The following is a 12121-nucleotide window of genomic DNA, read 5'->3' on the forward strand; positions in this document are numbered from 1 at the left end:
ACAGGTAGAGCTGGATACTTTTATAATGATGTGGTGCTGCCTGCAAAGCCTGGCGCTGATGACCACGAGTGCTGCCTGAAGCAAGGTAGGCAAACAAGCCTCAAAGTCCCGAGCAAAGTGCAGCTCGCCAGGTACACGTCGCTTATGTACAGTTGTGAAAAAAATTAGCGTGATATAGTCCAGCATGGGGGGGATGATTCTGGTGAGCAGGGCTTATATTGAGATGCTAGAGTATTGAAATTAGGTTCCTGATGTGCAGCAGTGGGAAATGCAGCCCACCATTGATGGGTGGCGCGGATGATCGCAAACTGGTTTCACAAAGGCGTGAAACCGATTTTTGGCTTTCTTGCCATATTGTTCTCACTCCCCCGTCGTCCATGACATCCGACACCAACAGGACCAGAAGATTCTGGCTAATGTCTTACAGAATTTTCTTGTGATCAAATGAAATCTAGATAGGTACATGACGGAGAAAGGGATAAAAGGAAATTCTGATAGGGCTAGATGAGGCGTATGTGAAACATAAACACCAGCCTAGACCTGTTGAAATGAAAGGTCAGTTTGTGTGTTGTAAAGTTCAATGCATTAAATGCTGTGCTTGACAGAAATACCCACGTTCTGAGAATCCTATGCTGCCCGTGGCTTCTGTGGACAGCAAGGGGAGCAGGCAACATTGTTTGCTGATCACATGGTACAACCAGCCTGCTCCAGGAGCAGAGACACCACGGTTCCGTGGGGGGTAGAATGGAGGTGCCAGGAGACTCTCAAGGACCACTCTCAGAAGGGAATGGGAGCAGAAGGCCAGAAAGGTCAACTCCTGGAGTCTGGACCTGAGGACCTGACAGCAGTGCTACAAGAATTCTAATGACCTCAACGTGGGCGGTCAACATCATTGAATGTATCTTCACTTGACATTTCCCACGCACCACACCACCAATCTCTCATGCCGCTCAATGAACCTCATTCCATCACTCACCTGGCAGCACTCCCTTGCACTCAGGACTCGAGCCTAACATCCAGATATTCTACCTCCCCCCTACCAGTACTGCCAGCCTCATACCCATCCCTCGCTAGCTCCACAGACCTCCAGCTATTCAGCTATGACCCACACATCACCTAAACACAATGCCGCACAATCACTGACATTCTGCCCTCTCTCTCTTGTAGGTCAAGCTAACACACAATTGAAGGGAGTAGAACAGAGCAGAACCAGCAGGGAATAAGGATGCCTCCATCCCCTGAGCTCTATGGAAGAAGTCGTTCTCTGGGTCATGGGCAGGACGCAGCAAAGTCAATTGCATTTGGCTTCACTGAGAACATTGATGGTTTTGGCTGCCTAAGGCCCTTCTGAAATCCCAGCACACCCTCACACTACCATCTAGCATGATGAGAAAGTTGTTGATAGTGGGACTATGGACCTCTTGCTTCCTACTCTACTCACCTTCCCTCAAACCAACCTTCGCCTCCTGAGTTTCAGCTTTCAGACAGCGAAGAACTGTTGCCTTTCAGCCACAACAGCCCAAGAAGGAAGTGAGAGAGAAACAGGATAACATCGATAAAAAGGCCCCACCACTTGAACCAACACTCGCAGCCACCAGCTGCGATTCTGGCATTGCGTGTACCTTGGAAGCTAGTATAGAGTTGAGATCAGCACAAGGTGAATCACCCAGGCACAGGTAGGCTGCAGCCAAGCCAGGATTAAGGAATGGTTCATTTGCCAACTCACAATCAAGGAACATAGAGGAATCTGGCTCCAAGTTGGCAGAGGGTGTGGCGCAGTGTTTGTCCTCGCCGTTGCCTCTGCACCATCTCCCTGTTGTGCTGTAGACTAAGGGTTGAAAATTGCATCCAATATCTCCTTTGGCTTGGCAACCAATTTTTTTCTGATTTCACTTCTGCAAAGCATCTTGGGGCATCTTTTTACATTAAAGGTGCTTTGTAAATGCAAGCTCTTTTTCTCAATGTTGTCATACCTAACGCATCAGTCTTTCTTGCTGTAATGCTGGCTTTGCAACTTAATTCTTCATGGCGATTTTCACCCTTTTGTTCTCTCTTGGCTTTACCACCCCAATCTTTGGGGAGATACCAGATGCATACAACACTAAAGATTAAGGTTATTTTGATATTACTAGCTGTACAATATGGAGATCTTGAACTGTGTATCTAGAAAGAGATATTCCAGCTCTGTCACTGCCTCCATGCTAAATTGCAGTCTTCTGAAGCAAATCTCTTCTGCCATTTCCAGGTAGCTCTGTCTGCTGCATTGTACACCAGTGAGATCTCATCGGACACTTGTATGCCCACCGATACATACAAATATGCAAATAACAGCTGACTGGAAAGGGCATGCTGATCCAACCAGCATGTCCCATATGTGATGTATTGTGTATTACATTATATGCACTCCTCAATGTCATGGATAGCCGTTTGCTGCTCTTCTGTTGCTAACTGACTGTATGCAGTAAGTTTTAACATGAAGAAACAGACGGGTTTGGATTGTGTGGGTTAAAGTCTGAGAGATCTGTCTCCAACCCAAACCCACATTTAACCTGCTCATTTCCAGCTTTAACTGATCCTGAAGGTGTGTGGGGATGGGGGCTTGGGTGCAGTCAACCTCCTGCAAAGGGGTGGGTTGGGTCTTTAAATATGATAATAAGACTGTGAACCTCAGTAGCATTTCAACTTTAACTGTTGTTGGCTGTGTTTCCCGACAGCAGCTTAATTGATTTATGATTTAGGAAGCTAGTTGGTGGGTGAGGGCCACAGAAGCAGGTAAGTCTACAACTAGGGGGGTGTGAGATGGGGTCAGGATTGAAGGGTTGGGAAGAGGAAGGGGTTCAGTCAGGAGGGAAGTGGAGGCAAAGCAAGGGGGGGATGAGGTGGGTCAATCGGTGGGGTCGGGGAGGTGTGTTGATCAGGGGTGGAGGAGCAGGGTGCAATCAGATGGGTTGCTGATCTTAGAAAGGAGGTCAGGGTTCTGAGGGGTGGCTGGTGGTGGGCAGAGGAGGGATGGGAATCAGAGATTTGGTAGATGATTGGAGGCCAGGTGGTCAGGGAATATCAGAGGCTTGATGATTGGGCTTTGAGAGATCATAGGCCCCATGATGGGATCAGGGGCCTCAGGGGGAAAGTTGTAGGTGGGGTGCTTGATTATAGAGACTTCTCAACTGCTCCTTGTGACAAAGCTTTCCATGCTCCAGCAGTGCTCTGTGTAAATAAATTCTCCTAGTTTCTCTCTTCAATCACTAGGTAATAATTTTAAATTGATGACTCATCATTACTGACTCCACAACCAAAGGAAAGAGTCTTTCTTTTTTCACTCTATCAAAGCCCTTCATAATTGTTTTTTTTTTAAAAAATCCTCGCTTAAATTTCCTCTTAAACCTTCTCCACTTCACTGGAATCCAAGCATTTCAAGTCTCTTCTCATAACCCCGGTTTCCATTTCTGGCACTAACCTGTTTAATGTATGCACGCTGAATTTGGCTTTAATGTCTTTTCTATAATGAGACACCAAAACTGCACATAGTATTCTATCTGTGGGCTAACTGGTGTTTTGCCTAAATATGCCATTACTTCTTTACTACTTTTAAATATTATTATTTTAATATTTAATTGTATTCTTTGCTCCTATTTATAAAACCCAAAATTAAATAGAATCTACAAGACGGAAACAGGCCATCTGGCCTGAGTGGCCCATGCTTGTGTTCCATACGAACCTCTTCCCACCCTAGTTACCTTTTCCCTACCTGTCCCCAAGTCCCTCTATTCACTTTTCCCTCATGCATGCATTAAGCATCCCCTTAAATACTTCAGCCACACCATGCAGTAATGAGTCTCACATTCTCACCATTTTCTGTGCAAAGAATTACATTTTAATTCTTTACCCGAGAAACAATTTCTTCACATCCAACTTATTGAACCCCTTCAAAATTTTTAAGGCCTTCATCTGATCCCCTCTCGGTCTGCTCTTTTCCAGAAAAATCAACCCCAGCCTGTTCAATCTTTCCTGGCCTTTTGTATGGTTTTATCTATCTGCACTCACAAATTCAGGAAATGGTGTATATGAACTCCAAGGCGGGTCTATTTACTCACAATCCTCAGGATGTTTCCATTGAATTTGTACCCCCATTGCTTTTTTATCCACCAAAAATCTATCATCTTACAGATCAATATCAAATTGCTTTTGCCACCTATCCACGCATTCTGCTAACCTGCCTAAGACTTCCTAACATCATTCACAATGCTTTGTGTTGTTGCAAAACTTCCTCAGTTTTCTGACATTTTCTCAGCTCAAAATTGTGCTTCCTATATCCAGGTCCAAATTATTTATGTTTACTGAGAAAAAAAGTGACCAATGCTGATTATTCTGGTACACCAACCCCAATCCTTCTGCAATGTAAGTAACACTCAATGCACTAAACCTTTCTTTATAGTCTATCACTTAACTTTCTATCTTTCCTCTTATGTTTTAGTAATTTCTCCTATGAGAAAATTATCAAATGCATTTTGAACATCCATATACACTACATCTATTCTATTCCCTTTATCCATCCAATTGGTCATTTGTTCAGGAACATGTGCTCAATTTGTCAAACCACAACTTGTCCTTAACAAATCCATGCTAGCTTGATTATGTGTTATGTATTTCTAAATGGTCAGAAATTGTATCACAAATCATGGATTCTGAGTTTATATTAGACTACCTGGATTATAGTTACCAGTATACTATTCATTCTTGAAAAAAAGTGTCACCTTGACCACTCTTCAGTCCAGTTTTCATATTTAAGGAACATTGAAAAACTGTGGCCATAGCTTCTATTATCTCTGCATTCTTCAGGCCACTTAACCCTTTGAGCCATTCACTGGGATCATGGCTGATGTGCGACCTAACTCCATTGGGAGAATTTTATGACCTCCCCCAACCAGGTGTGATTTTGGTGGGGGTGCACACCAAATAGGATGGGTGGTTAGCCAACCACCTTCCTGTCCACCCCAGAGCTGTCCCCATAATACAGTGGGTGGGCAAGGTATCAGCCAGCCTGTCCGCCATTAGGCCTATTGAGGCTCTTAACCTAATTCTGCCTCCACCACCATAATATGGTGGCAGTGGAAGGCAGAGGAAAGTGGCCATCCCACCTTTTCACCATCTATGGTGAAAAGGCACGAATGAAGTGGGGTACCTCCTTCAGAGGATGCCCTGTGTGAATCAAGAGCACTCCCCTCCAGGATGTTACTCCCCCTTTGTGCCTCTCTTCCAGTCTCCAAAAGCTGACTCCAATACCCTCTTCCCCCCCTCTCCCTAGAGTCCCCAATCCCTCCCTGCCCAAAAATCCCCAACTTACCTTCATCCGGCATCTATGATACTTCTTTCCGGGGGCTCCCTTATAGTCCTAGCAGCAGCCATTACTTGCTTTTAGCACTGCCGGGACTACTCAGCTGCCTGACACAATCAGATTGGCTGGAAACTTTCGAGGGTAGGAATTCCTATCCCTGAAGTGCGGAAGTCCCGCTCTCACCTCGTTAAGGCCATCCCTGGCATTTTATTATTGCAGGGCAGCCTTTTTTATAAAGCTGGTCATCTTACAATTGAGTTTTCTAATGGGGTGGGGGGTGAGCAAGCGGCAACTCCCATAAAATCCAGCACCATATCTTTGCCCCAAATCCCTTAACATGTTCAGCTGAAAAAAACAGTATCAAACTCTGATTTAAAATTAACAGTTGATCTAGTATATCCTTGCTTCGTCACTCACCAGAAATTCTAGACCATTATGAAAAACTAATTAAAAAAATATTCATTTGGTAGTACAGAACTTGGGCATTGCTAAAAAAAAAGAGACATATTGTCGAGGCTTTTCATCTTGCACTCATCAGGACAAATTCGCAAGAATACCAACTGTAAAGGGAACAACAATTTATACTGCATGAGAAAAGAGTGATGATTGGTTGGCAAGTGGTCCCTGATTAGTAGAGTCATTGCCATGGAGAATGCATCAGTTAAATGCCAAGCTCTCGTTAAATTCAAACCAGGCGGGTCAATTCTGATTGGTCAAGGCATTGCCATGGGGAATGAACCAGGGAATGGCTGTCCTAAGCTTTTGTTTAGTTGGAAAAGGTGCAATGCATGGACATGCTCCTATTGTCCTTTGCAGACAGAAGGAGCGTGTCCACACATTGCACCTTTGGGGAGGTGATAGCATAGTGGTATTGTTGCTGGACTGATAATCCAGGGTAATGCTCTGGGGACCTGGGTTAAAATCCCACCATGCCATGGCAGAATTTGAATTCAATAAAAAAAAGCCTGGATTAAAAGTCTGATGATGACCATGAAACCATTGTTGATTGTTGTAAATGCCCATCTGGTTCACTAATGTCCTTTAGGGAAGGAAATCTGCTGTCTTTACCTGGTCTGGCCTACATGTGACTCCAGACCCACAGGAATGTGGTTGACTTAAATGCCATCTGATCTAGGGAGCAATATAGGGGTGTGTAATAAATGCTGGCCTGGCCAGCGATGCCCACATCCCATGAACGAACAGGAGCTGTGAGCAGTAGACCACAAATTCTCAGGATTTCTGGGCTAATCTGCACTTAACTCTGAAGATATGGTCAGTTTCAGAGAATTAATGACAGTGAACACTGACAGTTCGCTATCAAAAACACTGCAAATTCAGGGCTATTCCTCTTTTGGACTGCTACAGTCATAGACCTTGGATTTTGTTTTTCCTCTGAAATGTATTTACTTTTTATTAATTGCGACTGTTTTAATTATTTTTAGTAGGCAATTGTTTCAATTGATATATTTGGTTTTCATGCTCAGTCATTAACTTAATTTATATCGCTGAACTAAACAATTCATGTATTGATTTCCTTCTGACATTACAGATTGAAATCATCCATCATTTGTAGATTAACATTTTAAACTTAATCATGAACTCAGACAAAATAATAAGCCATGGAGCTCAGGTCAGGTCATATCTGTCACATTTAATGTTTGGAAATAATTTAAGAATGTTATTCAGTTGTGTTAATTCATAAAGAGTTGGTTTGCATTACCATATCACTGTACCAATGCTACACAAAATTTGCAATAGCAAAGACAGTTTTGGCTTTGGCCACAGGTTGTTAAGGTAGAAACAGTGTCATCTCTTACCTCTGAGATCGTCAGTTGGCCAAGAGCCTAGGGTACAAGCCTGGCAGGTGTACTCATCAAAGACAAACTCATTTTCCTTACATGGGGTACAGGTCCAGCAGCAGCTCACCTCCCCTTTCCGGATCACCTGTTCAGATTGACCAATGACACATTGACATGTTAAAAGAAAATTATGATTCAATCAAATTGCGTTGTCAACTAAACACTTTCACAGAGTTCCAATGAATTAACTATGTGATTTGTTATCACTGAGATCCATTCAGAAACTGTCATTTCCAGTGTCATGAGGATTTGTTTGTAAAGTTGCAGGGTCCAAACAGTAACTTGTGTTACATGCAGTAAATTAAGGCATTTATATGTTTTTCTGTTGGCTGTCCCGCATACATCATGATAAAGTACAAGTACAGAAATTTTGAACTAAATTAATTGCACTACCATAGTACCACCTTAGGCTGCCGAGCAAGTATCACAGCAAAAAACATAATTATTATTAGATCTTGTGATTTTACCTGTCTTAACATAAATGTAGAACATACATAAACAAACACATTACAGCTGATAATAAGCAGCTGCTAGCACTAAACTCTTGTTTTCATATTATTGTACATAAATTTTAAAAATATACAAAGGTTTATCACTGTTATTGCCAGAGGGAAGATAATGATTAGTTTTCTTCATCCACAGCAGACCTGTGGGCATTAAATATTTCTGTATAATGGAGAGGTAACAATTCAGCACCAATGTTAGAGTTCTGGCTTATTCGGTGGAGGTCTAAATTTCTAATATAAGTACAGTTTCATGAACTACTAAAGTCAGTGGTGCCATTTAGGAAATGCCAACATTGAATTTCAATGCAGCAAGGTTTCAGGGAGGAACATCTGCTTTTGATAGTGTTGGTGGATGGAGAAATGTTGACCATAGCCTCACAGAACCCCTTCCCCTTTGCAAAGTGGAGTGGGATCCTTTTCATCCAACAGAATATGCAGACCAGACCTCTGTTTAATATTTCATCCTCTAACAATACAGCAGTCCCTCAGTACTGTACTGAAGTGACAGACTAGACTGTGCTCAAACCTTGCAATAGGGCTTAATCCATAATCATCTGACTGGGAGATGGTAGCAATATGGTGTATATATGCATAAATCATTGAAGATGGCAAGGCAGGTTGAGAGCGTGGTTAATAAAGTATACAGCATCCTAGGTTTTATTAATAGGGGCATTGAGGACAAAAGCAAGGAAGCTATGTTGAACTTCTATAGAACACTGGTTCAACCTCAGCTGGAGTATTGCATCCAGTTTTGGGTGCCACACTTCAGGAAAAATGTGAAGGCATTAGAGAGAGTGCATAAAAGATTAATAAAAATGTTCCAGGAATGAGGAACTTCAGTTACGTAGATAGATTGGAGAAGTTGGGACTATTTTCCTTGGAGAAGAGAATGTTGAGAGGAAATTTGATAGAGGTATTCAAAATCATGAGGGGTCTGGACAGAGTAGATAGGGATAAACTGTTTCCATTGGTGGAAAGATCGAGAACCAGAGGTCACAGATTTAAAAGTAATTGGCAAAAGAAGCAATGGAGACATGAGGAAAAACTTCTTCAGGCAGCAAGTGGTTAGGATTTAGAATGCACTGCCTGAAAGTGTGGTGGAGGCTGACTCAACTGAAGTCTTCAGGAGGCAATTGGATTATTATCTGAAAGGAAGAATGTACAGGGCTCCAGGGAGAAGATGGGGGAGTGGCACTAGGTGAATTGCTCCTTAGGAGAGCCAGCACAGACATGAAGAACCTCCTTCTGAGCTGTAATCAATCTGTGATACCAAATGGCACTAAAATGGAAGCCTGCTGTTTGTATGCCTTAAAATCAGTTCATTAGCATAGTTCCAGGTCCAGATAAAACCAGTACAGGGTGCAAAATGTGAGGGAAATTTAATGGAATGGAACTAGTTAAAGTAGAGTGTTAGATAAGGTGGTTTTAAAAATATGTAAACTTTTGGAAAGGTTTGAAAGGCATCTGAATACATTAGTTGCCTTGGGCAGAGCTGAAAGGGAGAGGACAAAGAAGTGGCAGACAAAAATTTAGGAGAACTGGAGTTGGGCAATAAATGCAGCCTTGCTATTGTGACCTACGTTTTGAAAACAAATACAAAAATGTTGTCAAAGGAAACCTAAGATGCAAGTATGAGTTGGCAAGTAACTGACAGTGAAGCACAAAATCCAACCTCCTCTTTGATGACTGCTGAAAGGAAGAGGGTAAACATAAAAACCAGGAGCAGGAGTAGGCCATTCGACCCTTCGAGCCTGCTCCACCATTCAATATGATCATGGCTGATCCTCTATTTCAACGCCATATTCTCGCTTTCTCTCTATACCCCTTGATGCCCCTAATACCCAAAAAATTATCAATTTCTTTCTTGAATATACTCAGTGACCCAACCTCCACAGCCTTCTGTGGGAGAGAATTCCATAGGCTGACCACCCTCTGAGTGAAGAAAGTTTTCCTCAGCTCAGTCCTAAATGGTCTGCCCTATATCCTGAGACTGTGGCCCCTGATTCTAGGCTAACCCAACCACGGAAGCATCCTCCCTGTATCCAGTCTGTCTAGCCCTGTTAGAATTTTATATGTTTCAATCAGATCCTCTCTCATTCTTCTAAACTTTAGTGGATACAGGCCCAGTCAAACCAATCTCTCCTCATACGACAGGCCTGCCATCCCCAGTATCAGCCTAGTGAACCTTCGCTGCACTCCCTCTATGGCAAGTATATCCTTTCTTAGGTAGGGATACCAAAACTGCACACAATACTCCAGGTGTGGTCTCACCAAGGCTCTGTATAACTGCAGTAAGACATCCCTACTTCTGAACTCAAATCCTCTTGCAATGGAGGCCAACATACCATTTGCCTTCCTAATTGTTTGCTGCACCTGCCTGTTTACTTTCATTGACTGATGCACAAGGACACCCAGATCCCTTTGTACATTCACATTTCCCAATATATCACCATTTAAATAATACTCCGCCTTTCTGTTTTTCATACTGAAGTGTATAACTTCATATTTATCCACGTTATACTGCATCTGCCATGTGTTTTCCACACACACAACTTGTCTAAATCACCCTGAAGCTTCCTTGCATCCTCCTCACAACTCACAGCCCCACCCAGTTTTGTGTCATCAGCAAACTTGGAGATATTGCATTTGGTTTCATCATCCAAGTCATTTATATATATATATATATATATATATATATATCATGAATAGCTGGGGCCCAAGCACTGATCCCTGCGGTACACCACTAGTCACCATCTGCCATCCGGAAAAAAACACATTTATTCCCACTCTCTGCTTCCAGTCTGTCAACCAATTCTCCACCTATGCCAGTATATTACCCCCAATCCCATGTGCTTTAATTTTTCTCACTAGCCTCTTATGTGGGACCTTATCAAAAGCCTTCTTGAAATCCAAATACACCACATCCACTGGTTCTCCCTTATCTATTCTACAAGTTACATCCTCAAAAGACTCCAGTAGATTAGTTAAGCATGATTTCCCTTTCATAAACCCATGCTGACTTTGTCTAATCCTGTTAATGCTTTCCAAGTGTTCTGTTACCACGTCCTTTATAATGGACTAGCATTTTCTCCACCACTGATGTTAGGCTAACTGGTCTGTAATTCTGTTTTTTTCCCTTCCTCCTTTTTTAAATAGTGGGGTTACATTTGCCACCCTTCAATCTGTAGGAACTGCTCCAGAGTCTATAGAATTTTGGAAGATGGCCACCAATGCATCCAATATTTCCAGGGCCACTTCCTTTAGTACTCTGGGGTGTAGATTATCAGGCCCTGGGAATTTTTCAGCCCCTAATCCCTTTAATTTAGGTCCTCAAGGATTATAATGTCCGGATTACTACCCGAGCCATGTACAAATTGGCATAGGGACTCGAGAATAAGGGAAATAAACACGTGGCTGAAGGAGTGGTGCGGGAAAGAGGGGTTCCATTTCGTGGGGCACTGGCATCAGTATTGGAACAGGAGGGGTCTGTACCGTTGGGACGGTCTCCACCTGAACCGATCTGGGACCAATGTTCTAGCGAAAAGGGTAAATAGGGTGGTCAACAGGACTTTAAACTAGAAAGTTGGGGGGGGTGGAGGGAAGGGTAAAACTCCAAGAAGTATGACTAATGGGAAACAATGCAGCAGGTTAGCGTGTGGGGGGGCGGATTCAACTTCATGGAAAATTATGAAAAAACTGAAAAGAAAGGAGAGGCCATTAAAATCTCCAGAACACAAAATAGGACAGAGTGTTTGGAAAGGGCTAGGAATCTAACTTCAAGCACATCAGATAAAGGGACGACAATGAGAAAGGGGACAGGAAATATAGGACTGAAGGTGTTGTATCTGAATGCACGCAGTATACGAAATAAGGTAAATGAGCTTGTGGCACAGATTGAAATTGGCAGGTATGATGTGGTGGGCATCACGGAGACATGGATGCAAGGGGATCAGGACTGGGAGCTAAATATCCAAGGATATACATCCTATCGAAAAGATAGGCAGGTTGGCAGAGGGGGTGGGGTTGCTTTGTTAGTAAGAAATGAAATTAAATCAATAGCAAGAAATGACATAGGGTCAGATGATGTAGAATCTGTGTGGGTAGAGTTGAGGAATCGCAAAGGTAAAAAAACCATAATGGGAGTTATGTACAGGCCCCTGAACAGTAGTCAGGATGTGGGGCACAAGATACACCAGGAGATAGAAAAGGCATGTAAGAAAGGCAAGGTTACAGTGATCATGGGGGATTTCAATATGCAGGTAGACTGGGAAAATCAGGTTGGTAGAGAATCCCAAGAAAAGGAATTTGTGGAATGTCTACGAGATGGCTTTTTGGAGCAACTTGTGGTGGAGCCCACTAGGGAACAGGCAATTCTAGATTTAGTGATGTGTAATGAGGCAGATTTGATAAGGCAGCTTAAG

General features: G+C 42.8%; 1 protein-coding gene across 1 annotated transcript in view; it reads right to left on the reverse strand.

Moving 5' to 3' along the window:
• Window positions 1-12121, reverse strand: part of grm5b (glutamate receptor, metabotropic 5b) — a 618812-nt gene that overhangs the window by 132968 nt on the left and 473723 nt on the right. Inside the window, exon 7 of the mRNA XM_078544826.1 lies at window positions 7153-7279. Within this exon, the coding sequence (XP_078400952.1) occupies window positions 7153-7279 (127 nt within the window). The remainder of the gene's footprint in view (window positions 1-7152; window positions 7280-12121) is intronic.

Source organism: Cetorhinus maximus, chromosome 7 (assembly GCF_964194155.1).
Source record: "Cetorhinus maximus chromosome 7, sCetMax3.hap1.1, whole genome shotgun sequence".
NCBI lineage: Eukaryota > Metazoa > Chordata > Chondrichthyes > Lamniformes > Cetorhinidae > Cetorhinus > Cetorhinus maximus.